Here is a 13,297-nt window from a genome sequence, read left to right as displayed (position 1 = left end):
TTTTGAAATATGCCAGAGCATCTGTCTTTAGAAAAATCTGACCATGGAAGAAACTAACCAGAGCCTAACTATCCAGGATTTTATCAGAGTTTAACTGACTAGAGGGATATTTATAGCATTAAATGCATATATTAGAGAAAGTTCTAAAAACCATCTAAGTGTATAACTTAGGCAACTATTAAAAGAAAAGCAAATTAAATCCAAAGTCAGCATTAAGAAGAAGTAGGAGTTCCCATTGTGGCTCAGCAGGTTAGGAACCCAACTAGTATCCATGAGGATCAGGTTCCATCCCTGGCCTCGCTCAGTGGCTTAAGGATCTTGCGTTGCTGTGAGCTGCGGTATAGGTTGCAGACACAGCTCAGATCCTGATCCCAAGTTGCTGTGGCTGTGGTGTGCTCTGGCAGCTGAAGCTCCAATTGGACTTGTAGCCTGGCAACTTCCACATGCTGCAGGTGCAGCCCTAAAAAGAAAAAAAAAAAAAAAAATTCTTTTTAAGAAGTACTTTAAAATTAGAGCATAAATCAATGAAATTAAAAAAAGGAAATCAGGAGTTCCCGTCGTGGCGCAGTGGTTAACGAATCCGACTAGGAACCACGAGGTTGCGGGTTCGGTCCCTGCCCTTGCTCAGTGGGTTAACGATCTGGCGTTGCCGTGAGCTGTGGTGTAGGTTGCAGACGCGGCTCGGATCCTGAGTTGCTGTGGCTTTGGCGTAGGCCGGTGGCTACAGCTCCGATTCAACCCCTAGCCTGGAAACCTCCATATGCCGCGGGAGCGGCCCAAGAAATAGCAACAACAACAACAACAAAACAACAACAACAAAAAAAAAAGACAAAAAGACAAAAAAAAAAAAAAAAGGAAATCAAGGAATTCCCTGATGGCCTAGCAGTTAAGGATCCAGCATTGCCACTGCTGTGGCTCTGGTTCAATTCCTGGCCTGGGAACTTCTGTATCTTCGGGTGTGCCCAAAAAGAGAGTGAGAGGGAGAGAGAGGTTATGTTCACATTTACTTGAGGAAAACTCAGGACTCAGTGCTATATATAAACTTCACAGGAAAAAAAGTATATAAGAAGTCCTGTCCAAAAATACTGGTTTGCTCCACAGTATAAAACTAAATTACTGGTAAATTGTAATCTATTGCCTTGCTTAATATTTCCTGGGATATCTTCTAACCAAAGCCAGGATTGTTACATCTACTTGTCTTGATGAAAGCCAAGCACTTAAAAACCAGTTATTTTTCTCTTTAAAAACTAGCTTTATTTAAAAGAATTTGAAGCATAACACTAATAGGAAACAAACTTACAATACATATTGTTGAAGAAAGCCTGCCATACAGAATTTCTACTAAGTCTATATACTGATAAATAACATTCTTTATACAATGCACACATGACATTCAGCATGATCCCTGAAAAGAATGTCCAACAATAACATAGACTGTTTTGATAGAACCTCTACTTGTCTTAACTACTTATCTATAGAATAAAAAACTAAAATGTGGAAGATAGCCAATTTTAAATTCTACCATGATGTTTAAGGAAAAAGGAAAAATAGTAATGAGGAAACTATAAGGGTTAAAAATCTTAAAAATAACCATAAGAACTGGCTTACCATTATTTAATTATTAAAAAGTATTTCAGAATTGAGAATCATTTGGTTTAATATTTGGAAGCCCTTATACATTCAAACTGCACTATATCTAGTATATTCAATCAGTTACCAAGCCAATTTTATTTCTCTGAAAAATGTAACTATACATTAACTACATAAAGAAAACGAACAATTTGAGGGTAACCTAGTGACTTCATACTTTATTCAAAACTTTCCACAAAGCAATTCATGAATCAGTTAATACTAATACTTCTTGAAAACTTTTATGATTCAAACAGACCCAGTTCTAAAAGACTGCATATGAAAATACCAGAAAAAAATCCCTAACGTGTAAAACTAAATTCTTAATACAAAAAAGAAACCCATAAAAATGTTGGGCATTCAAGTAAAATATAATGGTAATATGACACAGTAAAAATCTGGTATTTTTAAAAAATATTAAGAACAGAATTAGATTTATTGCTATGTTAATTCTATCAATAGCTGACAATCAAACATACAAAATATACCACAACAACCATGCCAAAAATGATGCAATGTGGAGAGATCATTAGCATAACATCGGTAGACATTTACCTTGTAATATACATCACTGATAAGAGTAAAACCTTGTTAATTCAGGATAGTTTAAATGGATAAAAGCCTAAAATTTTGAGTATTTTAAAAAGATATACTGTTTAAGCACTCACAAGCATTCTTTTTTTTTCTGTTAAGCATGTAACTTCAAATATATAAATGTGCAAGTAACTATTACAGTTCTTTGGGGGTAATTGGTTGAATGACAAAAGAATGCTTTTAAACTAGTATTCTGAAATTAATGCCTCCAAAAAGCTTAAAAATTTTCCAAGGTTACACATTTTTCTTTAAAATCTCACGATTTTTCCAATAAATCTTTTCATCAGATCATACACAGTAAACACCATTCAAGTCCTTGAATCAATAGTTACAAATTCTAAGTAAATTGGAGGAGTTTTATGGAATTTTAATAGTTTCTTAATGGATTAATTTTTACTACTTATTTTGGTTAAGAGAGTAAATGATATCTTTTTTGATTGGAAGATATCAGAATATGTTCAAAGTCTAGTATGTAATTTTAATGGTACAAGCTGAAAAATCCTAATATGCACTGTCAATTAAGGTAATTTCATAGTAAATAATAACTGTAAGAGGAAGATCAATTTTTTAAGAAGTATTTATTGTATTACGAGTACTATGAATTGCTAATACCAAATTTTACCCCTCTCTCCCATTTCAAAGACATCAGGCCATCTACTAATCCATAAATATTGATGTCTCACATACTTCATAGAGTAGCTTAAACATACCAGCATAAGAAATAATTAGTATTACATAGTAATTTCCTTTGCCATAGGAATAAATGTTGGACAAAGTCTGGAAACATTTTATTTTCCAATTTGAATTACAGTAATTTTGCCACAGACCACAGCACTAGTGCATGTGTTACTTTAGACATGCTCTAAGAACAAAACAAAAATTTACTGCAAAAATACATGTCACCAATGTGGAACACATTCAGATTTGTATAAAAGTACTGAACTAATATCCCAAAAAGAGGTATATGTAAGCAGTACATAAAGAAGAAATAGTTTTAATATGAAACAGTCATTTAAGTCACATACATCATGATTAGAAGCAGGACTTTCTTTTATAAAAGATATTTTAACTAACAAGCAACATCATCTACATCATCTACAGAACAAGAAAAGTATAGGTATTTAGAATACATTTTAATATAATTACAAGTAATGTATTTTGACAGTTTATGACAAAGATGAAGCTTATCCATTGGGTTTCATGAAAAGTTTTCAATGAAAACTTTCTTCCCTTCATTTGCCCTAGACAACTTGTCTTGGGAGACACTAATGCCATCCCTAGCCTCTTTACTCCAGGGGTGCCTCTAAACTCCTGTGTAAGAGTGCCAAGAGCTGGAAAAATGCAGAAGAGGCTTCTATGCTGCTTTACTGGGTAAATGGAATAGAGGAAAAGGGGAAGTTACTAAAATTTGAAAATGAGAAGGCGTTCCCGTCATGGCTCAGTGGTTAGCAAACCCAACTAGTATCCATGAGGACACGGATTTGATCCCTGGCCTCTCTCAGTGGGTTAAAGATCCGGTGTTGCGGTGAGCTTTGGTGTAGTTCGCAGATCAAAGCTCGGAACCTGCATGCTGTGGCTGTGACATAGGCTGGCACCTGTAGCTCCGATTGGACCCCTAGCCTGGGAATTTCCATATACCTTAGCCTGGGAATCTCCATATGCCTTGGGTGCGGCCCTAAAAAGCCGAAAAGAAAGAAAACGAAAAAAGAAAATGAGAAAACCTCTGAGTTCAGAAGCAGAGGAAATGAAATTTTGAAAAGGCTCAACAATTTAAAGGAAATTGGGGAAGTACTCCCAAGAAAGCATCAGTCAATTTGATAGCCACTCCTTCCTATGGTGCCTGAAATGTAGTCATATTGTCTTAAATCTTAGCTATTAGACTTTTAAATTCTTTAAAATAAAAAAAGAAATTTAATCCCACTTTATTATCTTTGTTCACACCTTGCTGGAAAACACTCTTCCCTTAAAGTCTGGCCAACTACAGCCAACAAAGAAACAGGAAATCTGACTAGAGGAAAGATATGAAATTTTGAAGTATAGAACATCTAGGAAGGGAAAAGCGAAGTTGGTCTATATAGCATTCCACTGGAGAGTTAAGGATGGTAAGAGGTAACCAGGGAACACTCATACCAAAGAACTTAACCTTCCTGAAGCAAATCAGGAAAAAGGAGACCTCTGCTTTCTTCTGCTTCCTACATTGATTGGTTCCGTTAAAGAAAACTAAGCACTGAGCATACTAATGGTTAACTATACAATGGTTTTAAAAAGCCTTTATGAGCTTCCTTAAGAATCTAGTCATCTTCTACAGAGTTCTAAACCACTATTTACAAGTGACCTTTGGGAATGTGGATGCTTTTATTTAAACAAACTTAAATAGCACAAATTTTCATGCAGATGAAACCTCTATATAATGCAAAAAAAGAAAAAACTCTCTCAAGCTCCCTTTAAAAATCACTGCTTATATTATTTTTTACTATTAAATACAATTACTATAGAATGTTGGACAATAAGTACAAGCATTCAGTTTATTCAAGACAAACAAATTTGAAAGAATATTAGAAGACTCCTGACACTCATTTTATCTGGATTATTAAAGTCAGCAGATTTCATGGTGACCTACTATTAGCATTTTTTTTCCTACCACTAGGCAAAGTTGGGAGTCTAAAACACACACACAACACACACACACACAATGGATTTCTTTATATTGTGTTCACCTATGAACCATAAGTACTAGTACAAGAGAGACTTCAGTTTTATGTACATAAGCTTCTAATTTGGATGACAAGTATCATAATAGCAGTACTCCTAAAGAATTTCACACAAAAGAAAAAAACATGGATCGCAAAAATCTAATTCTAAGCACTCTATCTGAAGAGTAATTTTTCTTTTACAAACTAAACTGTTCCACAACTAGTGAGTCCAGTAGCATCTAAAGACAAGTGGACCAGGAATTCTCTAGTGAAATGAACTAAGCAAGTTCTGAGAAAGGAACTGATGCTTTAAAATGTTCTATCAGTAACCTAGTCTCAGTGAGAGAACCTAACTGGTTGAACTTGGCAAAACTTGAAAATGTAGGAGAAACTTCAAGATTTCCTGTTCAACTGCATGTATGTTTGTCTTTGTGTATATGTGTGCATGTGAGATGACACCGTTCAATGAAGGAAAAGGATCACACCAAAAAAGATGCAATACTACTGGAAAATTATTTCACCCGTGTGCATTTCTTTCCCTGACGGAGTATTTTTTTTAATGTTTAGGGCAGCTCGCCACTTGTCTTAAGAAAGCCTTATCAGTTTGTATAATAGCCTTTCAGTCAAATTAGGCAAATTAATATATAGCCATTCTTTTTTTTTTCTCTTTTTTTTTTTTTTTTTTTTTTGGCAGCACCTATGGCATATGGAAGTTCCCAGGCCAGGGACCAACAGCACGGCTGCAGCAATGCTGAATCCTTAACCCACGGCACCAGCCTGGGGATTGAACCGGCACCACCACATAGAAGAGCTGGATCACTAACCCATAGAGCCACAGTGGGAACTCCTCTGGCCATTCTTAGAGTTCATCACTTTCCCTACCAAAAAGCATCAAGATAACTTCTGACTTCATGTTATGTAGAGACAAGTGTGATACCAGTAAGAATATTAATTTGAATACATGAAAGCATTCATCAGCTATGACTATAGCTTGCCTATGATTCATAGTCAGAATCAACCATGGGCTTTTCTTTTGAATAATTCACTTGTAAGTTTTTAAAAACAACTACTTGGAAATGAAAATGAAAGAATCACGTTATAAACCAAGTTTAGACTAACTTGGGAGAAGTTATTTCACTTTCACAAAGCTAGCTACTAAAACTGTAAGCAGGAGAGGGCTTAAGAAACAGCATAATCAGTTTTAGCAAAGAGCACAACTCATGTAAATACATGTAAAGTGTTAATCCTGAGGACACTGCAAGGTTCTACTCAGTATTTAACCGCATTCAGTCACTTAAAAAACAAAAACAAAAAAAACACTATCTGATGCTAGGACTGAGCATACGGCATGGGGTGCATTTCTTAAAAATCAGTACTCCCTAGGATTTCAAAAACAACATAACATTTAGAAAATTATGTGTCTCTAACAAAAGCTACAGTGTAAGCAAATTGTGATCTCTCAGTATGCTACTGAACACATCAAATGTCAAGAGTCATTTTAACTGGTTTTAACTGGCAAAGATTTCAAAGGAGTACCTAGTATTAGAATTTATATCATTTCATTTCCTAAAACTATAAAGACATATATCTTAGACTTATATTTAAAATATTTTGTACTCACCTCTAACTAGTTACAGTTAAATGGAGAAAACATTACCTTGTACCATATGAAATTGCTGTTTTTGTTTGTAGGTCAAAATCAAAACACTGTATTTAAAAAAATAAGTTTTATTCAATCAAAATATGCATAATGAGTATTAATAATTTTTTCTACTAGGATATTAAATATTGCATTTTTATAAAACTCATCATTTGTTAGGTTCTATAAATTGTTCAAACCCTCCAATTACTGTTTCTCAATTGAAGAATATGTTGTTTCTTAGAAAGTTTCAAATGATGAAAAAAGATGCCAGTTCACTGAATAAAGTTCTGGTGACTACAATGAACACAACAAAATTTAACAGCTCAATTCAATTAACTTTGCTTTAGTGCCTTGTGACATAAGAGGCCAAGTGTTACCATGTAAAAGTGTGGGTTCATGTTTCCTAACGAAAGGACATTTAATCGACATTTTCATGCATAATTTTAACTTCTTGGCACTATTGCTGTTGCTGTCATTTCAAGGTTTAAATGGTAGTAACTATCCCTTTTGTAGATCACCATATGGTCTTCAGAACTTTTTTGGCCACAATGACAAAGATGGTTCAAGTTTGGAAGCTTCACCAGCAGCCAACCACTGTACAAACTTCTATCAACTGTCATATAGTATCCTTTGGGGGTCGGGGGAGATCACAGGTTATGATCCACTCCAAAAATGAATTTCTGTTGTTTTGAATCTTAATGAACCTCCAATTGCCTCCATTTTTGTTCGTCTCTCAAGAGGATACTCTCAGGTCCATTTTTACACTTTTCCCAGTCACAGTAGAAACTCCTGTTTGTTGCAGGGCCTTGAATTGTTGGGAGTTAGCTCTCATCTTGGCTTTTAATTGCTCTTTGCTTAAAATGGATTTTGAACTCCTGAGGCTCATTTTTGAATTCAGATCCCCAGAATAAGATTTTTCAAATCACCACTGCGTAGTTCTTTTGCTGACAGAGCCCTCTAAGGCCAAATTGATATTTCTACCTATTTCATTTGCAGTATGTCCCAATTTGAAATGATATTAAGAAAAGTATTCACAGTTCTTCTGAAGATACTGTATTATCTATTTTTCTGGAAAACAATAACAACTCAATAAGCAAAGAAAACTGAAGCTTGAAGAACATAATACTGTTACATTTCTAAACAGCACAACTAAAAACATACTTTATATCAACTCTACTAATTGCAATCAATTTTCAGCTGATCTAATGTTAGCAATTTCATGTGGTACAATCCACAAGTAGACCAACAAATACTTATTGAATATCTACTATATGCTAACATCTGTCTCATATCTGTACTCTATCCTGGAAACAGATATCCTGGAAAGATTGACTTGAAAATACAAAAGTCACTCATTTCAAGGACTCTAGAAAGGAAGGAATCTGGTGTCACACTTTACTATTTTTAAAAACATCCCTTAAAACATATGCTTTCTTCCATGTTTTAGCTACATATCTTCTTTCTGCAAACATTTTAAATAGATCCTTGAAAAAATTTTTGAACTGTCCAATACTGCCAAAGTTCAGCACTGCAATAGAGCTGACCCTTGAACAACGTAGGGTTAGGGGTGCTGACCCCCTCTCAGTCAAAAGTGAGCATATAACTTTACAGTCAGCTTTCCAAATCCATGGTTCCCCATCCTTGTATTTAACCAACCACGAATCATGTAGTACTATAGTACGTTTACCGAAAAAAAATCCACATTATCAGTGGACCTATGCAGTTCAAACTTGTGTTGTTCAAGGGTCAACAGATACATTTCTCAATGATTCTAACTTTTAAAAGTTAAAACTTGCCTACATTTTCTATATATTATTTTGAAGCTTCAAGAGGCTTTTATGCTTAACAACAAAAACTAACATGTCTTTGTATAGTACTTCCTAATGCACCCCTATATACATTATTCTTATTTAAGATAGCAAACAAGACAATACAAAGTTTGCCCTAGTAATGAAGTGGAATATTAATAAAAACTAAAAGGTAAATAATCTTTGTGTGTGTGCATTTAAAAAAATAATATAAAACATTAAAATCTTGTGTCACTGAACCTCTGTAACATACTTGGGGGGAAAAACCACTGTGGTTAATGCTTGTGATTAAGTATCACTGCCCACTGCAGGTGCACCAAAAGTTTCTCTAGTGCGCATTAACTGGACATCTTTGTCAGCCATGCAGGTATCACAGCCCCACACTGCTGATGCTTCTGCTGTTAGGAGGCCATAGGCTGTTTCAGTCATTCCAGTGCAGATCCGATGAAACCATTTCTGACAAGAAGCTTCACATAAGATGGCATCCTGATCATCATTCACTTCATTTGTACAAATTCCACAAGGATACACTGGATCAGAAGAAGAATGGCCATGACGGCTTGGGTGGAGAGAGGATTTATTGCTTTTTTCAGTGGTGCATGTATCTGTGGCACCTCTAGGTTGTCGTGGCTTATTCTGTGTCCCATTTGCATGGCTGTTGTTTGTAGCTTCAGTGCTATTGGAACGGCTATTCTCTTGATTTACTACATTATTTCGATTAACATTTTTTAATTCAATATTACTCTGATTCACTGTGTCATCCATATTTAAGTGAGGTGGGTGAGCAGAAGAATTTTGATTAGTGTTTTTGGTTGCTCCTTGACTAAAGTCTTGCTTTTGGGGTGGTGGTTTTGCTTGACCAAAAGTGTTTGGGGGAGGAATAAAAGAATGATTAGGTTCTAGTGGAGAAGTGAAATTGGAATTATTCCCAGGGACAAAGTTAGATGCCAAGTCAGGGTTAGATACTTGGCTAGCATTCTGTGGAGGAATCTGATTGAAGTTTTCGGCAGGATTTTGTCTAAAATGTTGATTAGGCATGTTAACATTCTGACTTAGTGCATTATTATAAGATGGATTTCCAAAACTTGAATTATCATGTGGCCCAAAGTTAAAAGCATGAGGTCGATTAAAACCCATGCCCAAAGGATTCTGAGGAAATGGGTGTGGCTGATTCCTGAGTGAGTAAGGACCACAATATGGGGAAGACATTCTTGGAGGAACGTGAGGTGGCATTCTGAATGTGCTATAGCCTCCAAAGCCAGGATAACCAGGACCAAGATATGGATTTGATGAAGGCAGTGGTTTATAGGAAATAGTATTGTAGTTGTCATCAAATGGATTAGCAGCCACTAGATGGTCAGAGTTTGGATTCGGTGGTGGAGCATACTCAGACAATGGAGGAAAAGAAGGCCCCTGAAATGAGAATGTAAAGTAAAATACATGCTTTTGATCAAAGAAGTCATTAAAATTGTCCTGTTAACATTTATGAACTTAGTTTTAGTTAAATTTCTCTTGAGGTGTTACAAAAACTTAATTTTTCACTTGACTTTTCAATTTCAAACAATGTTTATATATTTAATTACATTTAATAATAAAAATGTATAGGTGTCTTTCATTTAGGAAAGGAAATAAGGTATGCTTTGGGGGCTCAAATGATTATGACAAACTCTAAAAGTATTCAACCTTCAAAAGAAGCTTCATTACCATAATTTTCATTTAATATCTTGCCTATAATTCTAGACTCTTTCACTTAAAATTGTAAATAAAAATACCTTTTACACCTCCAAATAGCCATAAAATTATAAGCAGGATCTAAGTTTCTGTCCTAGTTTAACTTCAGGGAGTAGCTATTTAAATATTACTAAAGTGCTCAGCTTTAGGCCTCAGAATGGAAAAATAAACTGCCAATTTTAGTCAAACTGCAATTTTAACACATGGTGGCCAAAATGGAAAAAAGTAATCTGCACACACTTCATACTTATTTGCAATCTTTATAATAAATAAAGTGCTTCAAATTTATAGAGGAGAAAACCAAGAAAGCCTGTGTTTATAACTTTATTACAACTACAAGTTGTAATAAACAGTTAAAACAGACAAAAGATGCCTCTACCATGACTGCTTCATGATATGCACAAACTACTGATTTAATATAATAGTTGAACATTACTCCACGTTAAATTTATGTCCATGTGTTTTGAAATCTTTTAATTAAACTACAGGCATCTATCTCCTTTAAATTAAAGAATAAGCATTTTCTTTCCTTTTCTTTTTTTTTTTTTTCTTCTTAGGGCCACACCTGCAGCATACGGAGGTTCCCAGGCTAGGGGTCCAATCAGAGCTGTAGCTGCTGGCCTATGCCACAGCCGCAACAATGTGGGATCTGAGCCACATCTGCAGCCTACACCACAGCTCATGGCAACGCCAGATCCTTAACCCAGTGAGTAAGGCCAGGGATCAAACCCATGTCCTCATGGATGCTAGCTGAGTTTGTTAACCACTAAGCCATGACAGGAACTCCAGAATAAGCATTTTCATTTGTCTGTCTGCACTTCTTTCTTACAATGTTCACTCTAGGCCTACAGTCCAGTAATACCCACTAGTTAGGCAAAAAAAAAAAAAAAAAAAAAAAATCAGTGCGGAATTCAATGCTAGGTTATAAATGAGGATAGGAAACAAAACCCATGACCAAAGTTAAATTTACCTCACAACCTGATCATATCAGTGAAGAAAAGTTGTTATTAAAGAAAGTGCCAATTTACCTGTGTATTTGTCTTGCGTTTTTTCTTGTCTGGGCTTCCTAGTTGTACACCTGGTCCTCCTAACCCATCCAGTCCACTGTCACCACCTAAAAACAAATAAATAAATCCAGACAAAAGCTCTACTTGTAAGTGAAATTTTATATATCGCATAGCAATATCTATTTTAGATTTATAATATCTACCTGTTAATGTTTTCTATTTTTGTTAGATAAAAGCAATACTAAGCTCTAAGAATCTTTGTTTTTCAAAAAGTCTTCCCCATAATCTCAGCCAGAAACAGTTATTCACCTAGCGTTTTCAATTATTCTCCTAGTGAAAAGTAAGCCTCTATTCCCACCTCAAACCTTCGATCATCTGGTTCCCTGTCCTTGAAGCAACCCCTGTTGCCAATTTCTGGTCTATCTTTCTAAGATAATCTAGATAAAATTCCAGTATATTTTGGTAGTATAAAAATGATGGCATGTGTACTAAGCACAAAGATCTATACCCTACTTTCTGACTTGGAAATCATTCCATGTCATTACATACAGAACTGCTCTATTCTCTAATAACTTGGTAGTATTTTATAGTATGATTATACCATAATTCATTAAACTAGTCCTCTCCCTAATGGATATTCTGGTTGTTTCCAAACCTTTGCTGTTCTGCAATGAAAATCCATATATATATACACATATATGTATGTGTATATATATATATATATATACATTTTTTTTTAATTTTATGGCTGCACCTGCTGCATATGGAAGATCCCGGGCCAAGGACTGAATCTGAGCCACAACTGCAACCTACACTGTAGTTGTGGTAATGCCAGATCCTTTAACCCACTGCACCAGCTGGGATAGAATCCCACCTCAGCAGTGACCCCAGTCGCTGCAGTCGGATTCTTAACCCAATGCACCACAGTGGGAACTGTGATGTGTAGACAGACATCTTTACATTCATGTTCAGATCATTCCTAGGACAGGAATTATGGCATCAGAGGCATTTTTATTCTTAAAATTCTTGTTAAAATACAACAATGTGTATGAGTATGATTTTCTCAGTGAATGATGAAGCAAAAGCAAAAGCTTGACTGTGAATCTAAGAAGTAAAAAAAAGTTGTGAGTTTCCGTCATGGCTCAGTGGTTAATGAATCTGACTAGGAACCATGAGGTTTCAGGTTAGATCCCTGGTCTTGCTCATATGGGTTAAGGATCTGGCATTGCCATGAGCTGTGGTGTAGGTTGCAGACGCAGCTGGGATCCCGAGTTGCTGTGGCTCTGGTGTAGGCTGGTAGCTACAGCTCTGATTAGACCCCTAGCCTGGAACTCCCATATACTGTGGGAGGGTTCTAGAAAAGGCAAAAATAGACCAAAAAAAAAGGAAGTAAAAAAGTTTATTAAAGGCATTTTTTTCCATTAAAACATATTTTTGTTATGGAGAATTCTGAATACATACAAGTAGACATCAGAATACAACTATGTATACATATAAGTAGACAAACACTTGTAATATCATATAGCACACATTTGTTAAAGACAAAAAATCCAATGAGTTAGTTGACAGAAAATTATAGGACACTCACCCATATACACGAATTCGGAAAAAGAGATATTTAAACTGATACCTAAAAGATGATAACAAATCTCTCACGTGAAGAGCAGAACAAAGAACCTCTAGGCAGAGAGATTGTTAGAGAAAGGAACTTGACTGTGTTTGAGACATTCAAAAGATGCCAGTGTGGAGTTCTCACTGTGGCACAGTGCGTTAAGGACCTGGGGTTGCTACAGCTGTGGCATAGGTCACAACTACAGGTAGATTAGATCTCTGGCCTGGGAATTTCCACATGCCACAGGTGTGGCCAATAAATAAATAAATAAAGTCAGCATGTTATGGAACTCTTAGAGAGTGCCTTTAGAAAAAGTTGAAGAAAAAGGCGGGGACCGTATCATTTTAAGTGTTTGGACTGAATGCTTGGGTCCCCCCACAATTCATATTTGAAGTCCTAACCTTTAATGTGATAGTATGTGGAGGTGCGGTGTAGGAGAAACTGTCCCCACAAAAGGTCAAAAGGAGACAGACACCCCAGCCATGATGACTAAGCGAATATAGCCAAACTGCCCCTAACCACCCCTCCCCCACACATCTGCTTCTCTAAAACTTGTTCCCGCATCTATCACTTTGCCAGTT

At 35.8% G+C, this 13,297-nt stretch overlaps 1 protein-coding gene across 1 annotated transcript in view; it reads right to left on the bottom strand.

Annotated features, from left to right (window-relative positions):
• The window catches only part of PYGO1 (pygopus family PHD finger 1), a 33,393-nt gene continuing 21,327 nt past the window's right edge, over nt 1,232-13,297 (bottom strand). Inside the window, exons 2-3 of the mRNA XM_005654441.3 lie at nt 11,126-11,211; nt 1,232-9,779 (exon numbers count right to left, since the gene is read on the bottom strand). Coding sequence (XP_005654498.1) covers nt 8,655-9,779; nt 11,126-11,211 — 1,211 coding nt within the window. The 3' untranslated portion in view covers nt 1,232-8,654. The remainder of the gene's footprint in view (nt 9,780-11,125; nt 11,212-13,297) is intronic.

Source organism: Sus scrofa, chromosome 1 (assembly GCF_000003025.6).
Source record: "Sus scrofa isolate TJ Tabasco breed Duroc chromosome 1, Sscrofa11.1, whole genome shotgun sequence".
Taxonomy (NCBI): Eukaryota; Metazoa; Chordata; class Mammalia; order Artiodactyla; family Suidae; genus Sus; species Sus scrofa.
Note: the sequence above shows the minus strand (reverse complement) of the source record. Positions and strands in the feature narration are given on the sequence as shown.